We start from the raw sequence: 15,940 nt of genomic DNA, 5'->3' as shown, positions 1-15,940 counted from the left end.
TCTATCTCTCTTTCTTTCTTTCTCCCCCCCCCATGTGTCTCTTTCACACACATACACACACTATTGATTGTGGGTGAATGCAGTGCTGGTTCACAGCATCAATCTCTCTCCAACACCTTTACACGGAAAGGGAATCAAGCCCATTTCCATCTGTCTAAACTGTAGCCACACCCTGAACCCAATAGCAATTATTATAGCATTGCCTGAGAGCCTTGGACCATAAATAAATATGACTGACAGGTGCCCCTGCATCCTCCCTGAGGCCCATTTCCAGGAAGTCGGTTTAAAATTACTCAGTGTTTAAAATTTTATAACCCAGACTTTCATGTTTAATTTTTAAAATCCACACAAGCATCTTAGGGAAATCCCACAGGGCAAAGTCAGCACATGCAATCATTTGCAGGAAAATGTGGGGGTGCAATATTCCCCCCCCAATGTTTTATGTTTTCAAGATGCTGGTTCCACTTTTTCCCATGCAGAAAGATTCTGCACTTGAGTTGCCGTTGGCAACAGCTGGAGAACAGAAGGCAAAACAAAGAAAGTCCCTCCCCCATGTTTGAAGGACAATAAACTGGGGTTAACATAAGCTTGTTAAGCAATAATGATGATGATATGCATTGGGGGATCAGTCTGGATCAGGCATAGACAAACTCTCTGGCTCTCCAGATGTTTGGGACTACAATTCCCATCACCCCTGACCACTGGTCCTGTTAGCTAGGGATGATGGGAATTCTAGTCCCAAACATCTGCAGGGCTGAAGTTTGCCTATGTCTGGTCTGGATGATGCCCTAAGTCCCTTCCAATTCATGGGATCCTATATTTGTGGGGGGGGGGGTAGAATATATGGAAGCAAAGTTGGCAAACCAGTCCTTTTGTTTGGCAAAAATTGTGGCTGACTAGTTAAATGGATTAGCATAACCAAAGAGGCTGTTGTGTGCCAAAGGGCAAGCGGATGGGCCTTTCTTCCACTCCCTCATCTAGCTACTAGCTGCTAGGAGAACACTAACCAGTGAGGTGTGAGAGAGCTAAACTGGAAGCAGGCTGGAAGCTGGAGACACAGAGACCTGCTTGTTCAGTGCTGGATCCAAATCTGCAACTCAAGGAGAAGCAAGATCTGTTGAGGTGTTAATTCTGTGAGCCCCTCCATCTGATGCTAAGGTTGTATATATGTGTAAATGAAATCATCTATCTTGAAGACCCCACAATCTCCTCTGACCTTCCTTCCAAAGGAAACAGAACCGTGGTAAGCTTTTGGAAACCCTAGAGTCTCTCAACGCTCGGAGATTGTGGAGGCATGTAGCGCTGCTGATCATAATCAAACAAAGAGTCGCTTACTTGTTCCAGTGGAATGACAAGAAAGGAGCCCCCTCCGGCACTTTCCGTTACTATGGCAAGGAACTTCGTATTCACTGCACAGAAGTGGTTGTCATGGACATTCTTGGTGATTGGGATCCCGTCAAAGCAGTGCTCTCGGTTGGCCACTTTGCCATAGACGTTTCGAAACTTGGAGCTGCGATACTGCGGCCGCCATGACATCTACAAAGGGGGAAACATAGAGTGTTTTTTGGGTTTTTTTGTAGCAATGCCACCTTTTACAATGGGTGTCTCAGGCTCCCACACTTAAAGCAGAAAGGCTACAAGGGAGACCCAACAAGATACAGAAGTACACCCTCCCTTTTGCACCGAGCCACCCTAAATAATACCAGAAAGGTCAGACCACAGCCTGTCTCAGGGGTGTGGAGCCAAGGGCCACATTCCTTCATGGGGACCCTTCCTGGGGGCCACATGCCAGAGTCAATAGTGGGTTTTGTTGGAGGCAAAAAGGAGATAGAGCAACAGGCGGGACTCTTATATTTCAGCCATGCACAAATCTCTGCAGCCTTCATCCAGTCAAGCAAGGGCGATTGTGTCAGAGTTCAAAGACACTCCCCAGTCAGGCCAAATGCCCCCAAGGAGTGTGCAGCACAGGGCCTGTGAGGGGCACACAGGATAGGGAGTCCTGAAGTGCTGCATTTGGCCCCCAGAGCCTGAGGTTCCCAACCTCTGGTCTATGGGAATCTAGTGTCAGCCAGATCCCAGCCTTTGGGGAGAATAAACCAGGCTCCACATCCTGCTGAAACTCACAGCTCGGCTGCCCACCAGAGAGCAAGCCTGCATGTCTGCCAAGAACAACAATCCCACCAGATGCAGGGAGGGACGGAGTTTAGGCTACTCTTTGTAAGACAATGTAAGATGTTAACTGGCTACTTAAGAGTCCTCTTCAGCATCCCCAAAAAATGAGCTAGGTTGCAAGAGCTAAAACTAGGGGATAGTACCATCCAGGCTAATGGGAGGGCATTTCTTCCACACACACCCCTTATTTAACTACCAGGTAGGAGAAATATGACCAAAGTGGTGTGAGTGAGTGAGCTGGAAGCAGGCTGGAAGCTGGAGACGCAGAGACATCCTTGCTCTTTGCTGGGGTCCAAAGAGCTGTGACTAATCGGGAAGCCAAATCTGTTCGGGTGTCATTGAGATTGGGGTGGGGTGTAATTGTTATTGGCATGAGTCTGTCTTGAGAGACAATGGAGTACAAGCCTTGGTAATATGTACTGTATAGAGGACCTGGGCTACCCAGACAACAAGATCTCTTTCTCAGCCTCACTGATGTGGTCCAAAGGAAAGCAGAGCAATACGTTTGGCACCAACTTGGCTGCAGCAGTTGCTGGGAGGAGGAGTACAAGATGCCATCTAACCATCTTACGGACTCTGTTCCAGGTTTGTGAAGGGTTTACTCCATATCATTTTCTTCTCGCAAAGATGTACCTCAAGCCAATGGGTATGGGGTGGGAAGTGGAATTCACAATTATATATATATAAAGGTAAAGGACCCCTGACAGTTAAGTCCAGTCACAAACAACTCTGGGGTAGCGGCGCTCATCTCGCTTTACTGGCCGAGGGAGCCTTCCCGCCAGGGCGGTACCTATTTATCTACTTGCACTTTGACATGCTTTCAAACTGCTAGGTTGGCAGGAGCTGGGACCAAACAACAGGAGCTCGCCCCGTTGCGGGGATTTGAACTGTTGACCTTCCGGTCGGCAAGCCCAAGGCTCAGTGGTTTACACCACAGCGCCACCCGCATATATATTGTGAATGTATATATTCAGAATGCCGGCCAATGCAGCCACTTGACCTGCAAAGCTGATAGCAAGGAGCCTGCAGTTCATTCCCTCTTTTTATTATGTGTGGTCTCATGTACACATACACAGCCATGCATTCGGTCACCCAGCCAAGCTCTCTCCCAGATTTCCATTCTAAAGAGCGGAAGTCATCCATAAGCAATCCATGTGAATTTGTCAGAGCAGGGAGAAAGGGGAGGGAGGAGGGTTGCGGAGAGGGGGCCCTTCCTCGCCCCTCTGTATTTCCTGTAAACAACTCTGAAGCTTCTGCGCCTGCCATAAGCTGGGAAAGGCAAGATTGCAGCTGCAGCTGGATGTGACTTTTGCACCGGGTCCCCTGGAAGGCTGCTCAGTATGGCAGAAACAGCAGGAGACTCAGTCCCTTGGAGCAGCCAGAGATGAATGGCCCTTTTAGGGGCTGAATGGGAAGAAAGTTCATCCTGCACAAAAAGGGTTCTTGGCGTCATGTGAGAGTCTCAGGACAGAGGCTCTCACACATCGAGCCAGCAGTTTCCAAGACTTTGGGGAGTGACTCATGATTCCAACACACACACACACACACACACACCATGGTAAAAAGAATCAAAGAATTGCTGAAAGGAAGAGCAGCCTCCATCCAAGGAAGTCCATGCACAAACCCACACAATGGCTGTGCCTTCAAGTGCTGCAACTGCTTTGTGAAACTCCCAAAGTCAGTATGATCAGTATAGAACTCAGCAAGATTCTAGTCCAGGCATAGGCAAACTCGGCCCTCCAGATGTTTTGGAACTACAACTCCCATCATCCCTAGCTAACAGGGCCAATGGTCAGGGGTGATGGGAATTGTAGTCCCAAAACATCTGGAGGACTGAGTTTGCCTATGCCTGTTCTAGTCCATATGGGGGAAGAGGTAAGCTTGAAAGCCAAAGGTCAGAAGCCAGAGGAGGTCTCCCTGTGGAAGAGATTGATGGGGCTTCAGTCTTGCATTGCCAAGACTACAGGAGACTCCAGGATAAATGAGGAAAGATAAGACAATCTGTACTGATTTGCTTCTAACCTGCGAAATATTTGGGTTCACCACTTAGACTTTTCAGAAAATTCTCAGGGTCTTGGGAATAACAGCAAAAATAAGGATTTTTTGGGGGGAGGGAGGGGGTAGTCCAGAGTACACGCTGCTTGTACACTCACAACAGAGGACTTAGTCATTGCACTTTAATCACTTCTTAAATTAAAATCACTAATTACCTATTAGGAGACTGTTAGGTGCTTTCAAAATAATGATGCGCGGATGGCGCTGTGGGTTAAACCACAGAGCCTAGGGATTGCCGATCAGAAGGTCGGCGGTTCGAATTCCTGCGACAGGGTGAGCTCCTGTTGCTCAGTCCCAGCTCCTGCCCACCTAGCAGTTCAAAAGCACATCAAAGTGCATGTAGATAAATAGGTACCGCTCTGGCGGGAAGGTAAATGGCGTTTCCGTGCGCTGCTCTGGTTCGCCAGAAGTGGCTTAGTCATGCTGGCCACATGACCCGGAAGCTGTACGCCGGCTCCCTCGGCCAGTAACACGAGATGAGTGCCGCAACCCCAGAGTCGGACGTGACTGGACTTAATGGTCAGGGGTCCCTTTACCTTTACATGGAGTTTAAACAATAGAGCCTTGTGGCACATTAAAGACTGGCAGACTTCCATGCCTTATGCATTTGTTTATTATGGATATGCAGAAACAAATTCATTTATGCAACATCACTTGGGAGAAGTGGCAGGGGGGAATATAGTTCCCTCTTCTATCCATTTATCACTCGTCTGATGAAGTCAACAAAGAAGGATTTCGTTGCATTAACGATAGTGTAAGAGAGTAGAGTCAGTTCTACACTATGGTGATATTTCTGAGTCAAATTTTTACCATTTTTATACACTACTTTGTCTAGGAGCAGGCTAACTGCATGTCAAGAATCTTAAGTCCATTGTAATGTAGCACTATTTATCCCCTGATTTTGCTGAATCCAGCCTCATGAATGGTGCATTCCAAGCCTGTCTTATCCACATTCAGAAAAATTATAATATCAAAAGCAATTTCCTCTGCTTCCTCCTTTGCCTTGCATATGAAGTAGCTCAAATTCTGACAGCCTGTTTTGTTCAGCTTTTCGTGCTCAAAGGTCTGAGCTGACTCACAGGTTTCCCAGCTCTTTGGTGGCAGGAATCAAGTTTCTAAAACTAACTGAGTGGTGGCAGAGGTGGTGGTAGAGACTCTTGAAGAAAGTCACATCGGTAGTGTAACACCAGGGATTCCACGAACCACTTCCATCCAGTTAAGTGCTTGGAGTGCATATATGTGTGTGTGTGTTTTTTTTTGGGGGGGGGGGGGGAGGTCAGCTGCCCAAAGCGCTATGGAAACACCTGACTCCAGATCAGCAGCTTCTTCATGTTCATAAAATCACAGAATTGTAGAGTTGGAAGGGACTGCAACTCTCCTCCAATTCAGGAGCAATCCAGGAATCATAGCTAAATAATCCCTGACAGATGGTTATTGAACCTTTACCTAAAAGCTTCATTTGAAAGAGAGTCCATCGCTTTCTGAGGGAGCTTGTTCCACTATCAAACAGCACTTACTGTCAGGAAGTTCTTCCCCATGTTGAGTTAGAATCTCCTTTCTTGTCATTTGAATCCATTGGTCTCTTAGTCTACTCCATGGCACAGAATATGTGCCAGGTGGAAGGCCAGGAAGCACAGAAGAAATGCCCATCTGTAGACCAGAGGGTTGGCCCATTAAGGATTGCTGTCCTCACAAAGCTTAGGAGCAACAGATGGGAGACAGAGGCTCTGGTCCTCTAGGCTCTGCTGGAGCAAGTGGCTCCCTCAGAGCTCTCCATGGTGCTGAAACACCTGGCCTATATTGTTGCAACCCTGGAGCCAACACAGGCCCCCTCCTTGCCCAGAAAACAAGCAACTTGTCATGGGGAGAGGGGGGAATGAACAAAAGTTGCTCATCATTCAGCAACTTCATCCACATTGCCTTGTAAACCTGTTGCACTCCCAAGGTGAACGGAGCATGGCTCTGCCCAGGCCACTGGTGGCTTGCCACCCACCTGTTATGCCTCGACCTGACCTGATGCCTGACACCAAGTCATAGAATCATAGAATTGTAGGACTGGAAGGGACCACAAGGGCAACCTATTCCAACCCCCTGCAATGCAGGAATCACAGTTAAAGAATCTCTAGCAGGTGGTCACCAAACCTCTGCTTAAAAGCCTCCAATAAAGGAGAGTTCACCACCTTTGAGTCCATTGGTTTGGGTCCTACCCTCTGGAACAGCAGAAAACAAGCTTGCCCTATTTTCCATGTGACAGCTCTTCAGAGATTTGAAAATGGTTCCCAAATCAACCTCAGTCTTCTCTTACGCAAGCTAAGCATACCCAACTCCCTCAACAGTTCTTCATAACACTGGGTTTTCAGACCTTTGATCATCTTGGTCGCCCTCTTCTGTAAACGTTCCAGCTTGTCAATATCCATCTTAAATTGTGGTGCACAGAACTGGACCTATTACTGCAGGTCTGGTCTGACCAAGGCAGAATAGAATGAAACTATGACTTCCTTTGATTTGGTCACTATTCTGATGATGCAGCCTAGAATTGCATTAGTTTTCTTTGCCGTTGCACCACAATGTTGGCTCAAGTTAAGCTTGTGGTCTGTTAAGACCTCTAGATACTTTCCACATGTATTGTTGAGTCCATGGAGGACAAACCAGACAAGAGGTCAAAGGCCTTGGGTAGAGGCAGAGCTTCCACTTGGACCAGTGGCTGAGGATCCCATGGGAGGTCCCTCTAGCAGGAGATTTGCTGAAGAAGCCTTAGAGCTGTCAGAGGATGAACTGAAGCCACCCCTCTGTCTTCAAGAACGCAGGCTCCAAAGTGATGGCACAACATGCACCTTCCAACCCAGAGTTGTCATGTGACTCATGAGTAAGGTGCCTACTTGTGAGTAAGCAATTCCTGGAACTCCTTTTTTTTACCAGCAGCTGGGTTCAGGGTGCAGTCTGGGAAGCCACAGAATATAAGGTCTGGTCTTGAGTCTTCCAGTTGCTGGAAACAACACAGGGCTTGTATCCACTGTTGCAAATCATCATAAAAATAGCTTAATTTGGAAAGGCAGGCTGGAAATTATAGAACCAAGCAACCCAATCACATTTCTTACCCATCCACGGCAAGCTGAATCTGCTAAAATGCTCCTTTCTTTGCAAATATGGGAGCTGTACTTTGTTTCTTCACATGCCCTTGGGCGTGTCAGGTCTGCATTTTTTTAAATTAAAAAAACCCCAAATTCTGTTCCAAAGTAACTGAGATTCTGAGGCACTCTCTGGTGGCCAGGAGGAGGCAAAAGTGGGAGCTTCCTTGCCTGCCATGTTTCAGCTGCAAACATTTCCCAAATCACACCATGCATCAGTAATACCATCCTGGGAGGAAGCTGTCCTTACTTGACACAGAGGAGTTTTATGAAGTAGGACATTTAAGTCAGTTGTCATCAGTGAGTCAGCAGGGGCCTGAGGACAAAGGAGCTCCATCAGGCTGGCAGATTTCTAAGCTGTTCTCTCCAGTGCCACCCCGTTATATAAGAAAAATATGAATGTACAGCAAGGAGCCTGAAGGCAGAACTCCATAGAAGCCTTCCAGTTCTGCCTGTTGCCACCTCCCCACCAGGATTCTTGGCCACTTGTGAGGCAGGGCTGGACTGATTCACTTTCTGCACATCCAAAATGCACGCCAAGAAAAGCCTCTGATTGTGCAACCTGAAGAGTTTATGCATATGAAGCAAATATAATAATAATAATAATAATAATAATAATAATAATAATAATAATAATAATTTATTTATACCCCGCCCATCTGGCTGGGTTTCCCCAGCCACTCTGGGCGGCTTCCAACAGAACATTAAAATGCAATAATCTATTAAACATTAAAAGCCTCCCTTAAAAATTATGCATAGCTTATTTCTGCGAAACATTAGAAAGGTCAAGAAGCTGAACAGAATCAAGTCTGCACAGCCCCAAGAGCTCAACAGGCACTGTCCACACTTTCTCCAGCTCATTTTCCCGGTGTCATTATGGACTAGAAACTTCCAAACGCTGAGACATGTATTTTGGCACCCAATACAGAATGTGGCAGTTGCACACACCCAGAGCAAGCTGTTTACTCTTTAGCAGCATTCCTCAGTCATGGTGTCTGGGAGTTGTAGTCCAAAACATCTGGAAGGCACCAGGTTGGAGAAGGCTGATGTATGTACAGGGTGAAATATAAGGTAGGGGGAAAGGTGGGAGAGGAACCTCAAAGATCATTTTGCTGAGGGTTTCTTTAGACAGCCTGATTCTTGGGCATCATTCATCTTGATTTGCTTTCACAGAGCTTACGTTGAGGTTAGACAATGTCCTATCTTTATTGAGCATTCCTCTTGATTTGATTTATGATGATGGGCATTCATTCCGATTTCTTTATAAGTCTTCTCATCAATCACCTGTTCATCCCACACTTTTCAATGCATTGCTCCATCACTGTTCTTTGCAAAAAGTCTGGGTTTTTTTTTAAGAATTGGATTGTTTAAAGACATGGATTTGTGCCACCCCATTTTGATTGTACATCCCCCACATTTCTGGTATGTGCTTGAGTGTCTCCTTCAAAACAGTGCCAGTTTGGAGGCAACCTGAGATCCCACAACCAGAACAGACTCGGCATGAAATATCTCCATTCACAGCCCACAGTGTAATCTTACTCCCTTTTATAAGATTTTGTTGTTTCACTTCAAGGCCCCCCAACTTCCCCACAACCCCAACAGAGAAGGTTTCCATGGATTCTTTTAATGGAATGAGATTATATTAACACCCATTGATATTTTAAGAATTGCCATCTGGTACCTGGCCGACTTCTGGGGCTTTTCAGTCGTGATAAACATACTTCTGATAATATGTGGACATTCTGGAGGTGGCATGATAGTACAATTTATCGCTCGCCTCCTTGCACTGAGTTTTCCAGCCAGACTTTCTGGTGAGATTGGGAGGTGTTTCTGTCCTTTTTGCCCCTTCTCCATTTCCCAAGAGGAACAGCCGTTTTCCACATTGAAGGCACATCACAAGGCCTTCTTTTCTGGGATCCTGGCTCATTTTTGGCTTGGACGAGAGAGAGAGAGAGAGAGAGAGAGAGAGAGAGAGAGAGAGAGTCCAGAGTGCTTTGTTTCCGAAGAAACACCTCAGAACTCAGGAATGTTAATTAAGGGATGTTTGTGGCCTTACAACACTTATTCTCTCTCTCTCTCTCTCTCTCTCTCTCTCTCTCTCTCTCCAGCTAATACTTTCTTACCATTTCCTTCTTGCCAACAAGGAAACACTGGCACAGATTATATTGTTGCACACTGCATTCTTCAGCTTTCTGGATGACCAGAGGAAGGTGGAAAGGGCAATGGGGAGGACTGTGAATACACCACACGTTAGAGAGAGAGAGAGAAGCTTTTCTTTTCTGGAGAGCTTTGAATATGGAGACAATTTGCTGCTGGCTGGTGCAAGGATCTGACTCTGTCCAAGGCAGCTTCTTCTGTTCAGCTTGGCAAGAGCTGCAGCTGTTGGGAGTTGTCTCAGCAGGCCTGATTCCCCTTAATAAAAACATATGAAGAGCCCTGGTGAATCAGGCCCATGGCCCATCGAGTCTAGCATCCTGTTCTCACAGTGGCCAACCAGATGCCTGTGGGAAAGGAGCAAGCAGTAGCATAGGAAGGCAGGGGCGGGGGAGGGGAGGGGTGCACCAGGTGCCACAGGGGACCTTAGGGTGGCCTGGGGGTTGCTGGGTGGCACAGGATTCAAAACACAGGATTCAAAAACAATTCTCTCCCATCTTGTGGCTTCCAGCGTCTGGGATTCAGAAGTGTTGCTGTCTCAACCATGGAGGGAGAGCATAGCCACTGCAGCTAGCAACCATGGTTAGCCCTCTCCTCCATGAATTCATCTCACCCTCTTTTAAAGCCATCCAAGTTGGTGGATTTTCTTTTCTCTGTTCAGAATCTTCCAGCAGTCTGGACCCAGGAGAGATACTGTTGGAGGATGCGCTGCAGCAACAACCACCATGCTGCTGCTTCATCCAGTGCCATGTAAGAAGCCACACCCCACAGGCTGGTTTCAGCAAAAGGGCCCCTGGCAGCCCCCAGAATTGGTATCATTCCATCCCCTCATGCTCTGCAGCAGCGAGTCCCTCCCTTTGTTCACTCCTGCAGGGAAAGGCCATAGCTCAGTGGCAGAACATCTGCCCTGCATGCAAAAGCTCCCAGGTTCAATTCCTGGTGCATTCCTGGAAAAGACTCACTACCTGAAATCCTGGAGAGCCCTCGCTGCCAGTCAGTATAGACAAGCCTAGGTCTGCCGAGGGTCAGATTCTGTATAAGGCAGCTTCCTATGTTTCAGAGGCAATGTGCTCCACGTGGGGCTACCTTTGAAGGTGACTCAGAAACTACAACTAATCCAGAATGCGGCTACCAGATTGGCGACTGGGAGCAACTGCCAGGACCATATAACAACACTGGTCCTCAAAGATCTACCGTACATTTGCTCCCAGGACATTTCTGAGCACAATTCAAAGTGCTGGTGTTGACCTCTAAAGCCCTAAATGACCTCGACCCTTCCCTGTGAAATGCCCTTGAATCAGATGTCAAAGAGATAAAGAACTACACAACTTTTAGAAAACATCTGAAGGTAGCCCTGTATGGGAAGTTTTTTTTTTTTTTTTAATCTTTGATGTTTTATTGGGTTTGATGTTTTCATTTGCTAGAAGCTGCCCAGGGGCAACCCAGTCAGATTGGCAGCATATCATCATCAACAACAACAACAACAACTGTTATTGTTGTGCTTGGCACCTGCCATACTTCAAGCAAGAGGGGCTTCCAAAAGCTGGGCACCACAATGGAGAAGACTCCAGTTCTTCAGTGGGGGCAAGATAGACACAATGCAGCTGATGGAACAACCAGTCTGATGGAACAACAAGTCTGTAGATCCCACGGAATATTCATGTAAGGAGGGAAGAAGGTGCCTTCGCTCAGGTAACCATGTCCCAAGTACTGAGTTCCCCTCCAGGTATTCTTTTTATTGAGCATTTATGATGCTATCAAGGTGCTCAAATGCAATTCTGCTTCCAAAACTGTTTGTGCCTGTAAAATGTTTATTTATTACTTCTTTATTGCATTTATATCCCTACTTTTTCTCCAAGGAGCTTAATGTGGTGGACATGGTCCTCCCTGTCCCCATTTAACCCCTATAACAACAACCCAGTGAGGTTGGTTAGGCTGAGAGTGGCCCAAGGTCACCTTCACCGCTGAGTGCAGGATTTGAACCCTGGTCTCCCAGCTCCTAGTCCGACACTCTAACCACTTTGGTCATACTGCTTCTTTTCCAGCTAGTGTATATTCTGTAACTTCCTGTTGAAATCCCATAACTGGAACAATAGCTCAGTTGGTTAGAGCATGGTGCTGATAACACCAAGGTTGCAGGTTCAATCCCCATATGGGGCAACTGCATATTCCTGCACTAGATTGGACTAGGTGATCCTCAGGGTCCCTTCCAGCTCCATAATTCTACAATTATATGAAACTACATATGTTCTGAGAGTGAGTTGGGATTGGCTGACTTTTGATAGCCCCTCCAGACAACAGTAACATGGTAGCATAACTGGGGAAACATCAGAGATCAACTAATAAAGCAGAATAAATTCACCGCTAATGCATTGTTATTGTGTCAGGAACATGTTGTACAAGAAACCCACAATAACACACCAGTCGGGGTGGGTGGGGAGGCGGCTTTGGATATTGACAGAACCATAGCCCTGGGGACACACTGCAGCTTCTGGATTTGTCTGGGAAGGCAAATTAAAAAAGAAACTCGGAGCATCTGCCCGTTTTAAACAGGCAGGCAGGCAGCTCACCTTCCAGCCTGTGGGACAGACAGCACGACTCACTGCGGTGCTCTCCACCGAAACCTTTCAGGCAGAAAGAGCCAGGCGGCTGCCACCTCGCCACAAAGGCCTCCCCACCCTCCAGAAAAGCACTTTAAGGAATCTATACCGCTTCAATTATTCATTGCGCCAGACAGAGTGCTTTCCCGCAATGGGCAGCCTTCCTTGCAAGGCAAGCAAAGGGCGTGCAATCCGATTCCTAAAGCAAGAGAGGGAGGGGGACGGAAAGCAGAGCCCGGCTCCGTTGAACCAAGGGGGGGGGGCCTTTGAGTCTGAGAGGTCTGTCTGGGTCTGCAGAGGAGAGGGCTTGACAAGTTTGGAGGGCATCTCCCGCGCAGGCCGTGGAAATGGATCCCAGCCACTTTCCATTCAAGAGGAAGGTCAGCCTCGTCTCGGAGTGACATTGGGGGATATCGATTGACCCGCTAAGCCAATGGAGGCGGATGGTGGGGGCGCTCAATAACCCTCCCTTGCAAAAGTCACATTTGCTGTGATGTTCAGCAGAGAGTGACCGAGAGGGATGGGTGAGGCATGCCGTCCCACGGTTGTTTCTGCCGTAACATTCACAACACCACAGCCACTGAGGTCTTAAATACTCACACAGCACAGATTGTACCTGTCCTGGACAAAATGCCATAGTGGTTTTTTTTTTTTTTTAGTGTTGTGGCACCTCCTACCCTTTGCGATTTCCTCCCATTAAATATTAGGCAGGCTCCACCTCTGTTTGTTATTTCATTGCATTTATATCCCACCTTGAGCTCCTTGGCATGCATGGTTCCTCCCCCTCCTCGTTTAATCCCCACAACAACCCTGTGAGGTAGGTTTGGCTGAGAGGCAGTGACTGGCCCAAGGTCACACCCATTGAGCTTTATGGCTGAGTGGGGGATTTGAGGTCCTAGTCCAACACTTGCCTGGTCTGTGTCTGTCCTGGAATTGATTTTAGAAGTTTTGATTGTCTTATCGTTTGCATTTTGGCAGACCCCAATGCTTGGGACATTCTGGTTGGTCGTCATAAAGGGACGTGGAGATTTTTAAAACAAACAAACAAAAATGGCCATTGCCACTTCAGCCCTGACCCATGCCTTCTGATGTAACCTGCCTCTTCCTCTGCTGAGCCTATTTGATGGGTTTCTCTCTGAGAAAAGTTTATTCATTTGGCATGCAGAAGATTGGCAAGGAGCATCTCAGGAGATGACATCATAGCCCATGTTGTGAAATAAGTCCCTGACCACTTCTGGAGTGGAAGACAGGCAGCTCTTTCTATAGATGTCTGTCTGTCTGTCTGTCTGTCTGTCTGTCTGTCTATCTATCTATCTATCTATCTATCTATCTCTATCATCTCTCATCTCTCGCTCTCTCTCTGTGTGTGTGTGGGCATTTACAAATTGCTTAATATTTCAAAAAGAAGTGTACAGTCCTGGTACGATTAGCTCAGACAGTAGAGCATGAGACTCTTAATCTCACAGTCATGGGTTCAAGCCCCATGTTGGGGAAAATATTCCTGCATTGCAGGGAGTTGGACTAGATGACTCTTGTGATCCCTTTCAACTCTACAATTATATGATTATGTGATTATCGGCATTGCAAGGTAGGGGAGAATGCACACTTGTTGGGCATTTTCCTAGCCACCCATTTCTATTAACTGGATTATAGGGTTGGGGGTTGGAGACAGTGGGTCATTCAGACTGAACTCCAGTCTTAAGACAAGACATGGCTAAGGCTCATTAACTTAAGGCACAGATGCTCTCCTGGTCCAAAGCTGGCAACTGTCTGTAAGTATTTCATTGTCTGGAGCCAGCTGCTAAACAGCTTAGTGAGTTCATAAAACCCTGTGAGTTTTTGTTTTGTTTAAAAAAATCCCCCTTGTGAAAAGCCCTTGCACTGATGAAACCCCAAAAGGCCCCTCTAGGGTTCAGGTCAGTTGCAAGCTCTTGGGAGCAGAAGCTGCTTTTTAAAGCACAGAGGATGCTTTTTGCATCCTCAGCAGGGAACAGCCTCTGTGTTCAGCTTAACAGCATTTTCTTTCCTTTGCTCTTTCTTATACCAATGGCATCCTGTGTGAAAAGAAAGGAAGGTGTAGAATGTGGGGATTCATGTTCTAAAGAGTAGCCAGCTCCTCTCCAGTGTTCCCTGGAAGGAGAGACCTTCCAAACACCACCAAAAATAATTGAGACCAATCAATGCCTTGTGCTTCCAATTAAAGCAGGCTGCGAGAACAGTCAAATCTTGGCACACGGACCTGTAGATTAGAAGAACTGCTGCAACAACAGAGATGCTGGCATGGCTTCCTACTACAGCAAACTTTTTAGGCCTAGGCACATATTTGGAAATCTAAGAAAATGTCATGGGCACCACAAAGTAACCATTTCAGAGAAGAAAAACTGACAATATGCAGAGACACTCCTTTAGCGGCAGGCAAAACACCTGCACCATCGCAAAAAATAACACACAGATACAAAGCAGGCTGCAACCCTTAAAAAACCTCCCTCCAACCAAACAACAACAAAGGTTGTTTAATAAAAAAACTGGGAAGGGCACGGAGCCTGTGGGACCAGGGCGGCTAGGGGGCTAGGCCAATCAAAAGCTTTCTTTTTGACAACCAGGCTTAGCCCAGATCATATGAGCAAGAGATGCCGCTGCTTGTTCACTCCTTGATCCTCTGCCTGGCTGACAAGCAAGTGAGTGACAGCAGTGATGAGGAAGAAGAGGAACAGGTGGAGATAATGGTGGTAGGAAAGTAGACCCAGTAAGGGAGCAGGGCCCATGGAGAAGCACTTGCCCATGGGCCTTCCAAGACATGAACAGCCCAACTGATGCATGCTGGCTCTCTAGATCAGATGGTGAGTGCTGAATGAGCCCCACCCTACCTTGTCAAATGCCATTTTGTAGGGAAATGTCACATTAGCTGAATCAGATTTATCGGCAGGGAAGCGAAGCCAAAGCCTGCAAGCTCTTAAGGAGCCTGCGGAGCCAACTCTGCCTCCCAGCAGGCAGAAATTGCTCTCAATCCTACTGCATTATTATCCTGGGTGAGAGACAGCTTTTCAGCGACTACTTCAGTGTTGTAATTGTGCACCACTGCCACCCACTTCCCTTTTCAAACAGGTTGGGAAGCAATTCCGGCAGAAAGAACCACCAGAACTGGAACCATTAGCAACCTCAGAACAGCACGGGTCTCTCTCTAGTTCTCAGGTACGCAGACTTGCAGAAAGCACAGCTTACGAAGCCCTCCTTCTGGCTTTAAAAGCTGTGCAGATTACAAAATGGAGAGGAACGGAACATTTATCATGCTTTTGCGAGTTAATAAAGCCACAGGCAGGTACCAAATCAATCCTGGAATTGACCGAATTGAAAGCAGCTGGGAAAGGAATATTTGCTCATTGCATCTAAGATCACCCCATTTTCAGCTTTGGGCAAATGAGCCGGCAGGTTTTTGCATTGTTTTAAACCCCTGTTAGACTAGAGGTGCCAGTGAGAAAAAGGAAGGTGCCTTAAGAACATCTAGAAAGCCTGCTAGACCAGTCCAATGGCCCATGTAGCCCAGCATCCTATTCTCACATGGCGAATGAGATGCCTGCAGGAAACCTGTAAGCAGGACCCGAGCACAAGAGCCCCTGCCCCACAATGCAGAAATCATATCTGAAGAATCTCTGACCTCTTTCTAAAAACCTCCAATGAGGTTATATGTCATAACCCTGCAGTCCAATTCACCATCTTCAGAAGAAGAGGCTGTGGATGCAGAGGAGGTATCAAACTGGGAGAGTGTATGGGCATCAGACATGGCCTTGGATGTCCTCCGTGGCCCCAGTAGCTCCAGCACAAGAGATTCCC

General features: G+C 47.1%; 1 protein-coding gene across 1 annotated transcript in view; it reads right to left on the bottom strand.

The window, feature by feature from the left end:
* Nucleotides 1-15,940, bottom strand: part of CORO2B (coronin 2B) — a 72,733-nt gene that overhangs the window by 30,883 nt on the left and 25,910 nt on the right. The window contains exon 2 of the mRNA XM_033167229.1: nucleotides 1,336-1,536. Coding sequence (XP_033023120.1) covers nucleotides 1,336-1,536 — 201 coding nt within the window. The remainder of the gene's footprint in view (nucleotides 1-1,335; nucleotides 1,537-15,940) is intronic.

Source organism: Lacerta agilis, chromosome 13 (genome assembly GCF_009819535.1).
Source record: "Lacerta agilis isolate rLacAgi1 chromosome 13, rLacAgi1.pri, whole genome shotgun sequence".
Classification (NCBI taxonomy): Eukaryota; Metazoa; Chordata; class Lepidosauria; order Squamata; family Lacertidae; genus Lacerta; species Lacerta agilis.
The sequence above is the reverse complement of the archived record's forward strand: the minus strand, read 5'-3'. Positions and strand labels throughout refer to the sequence as shown.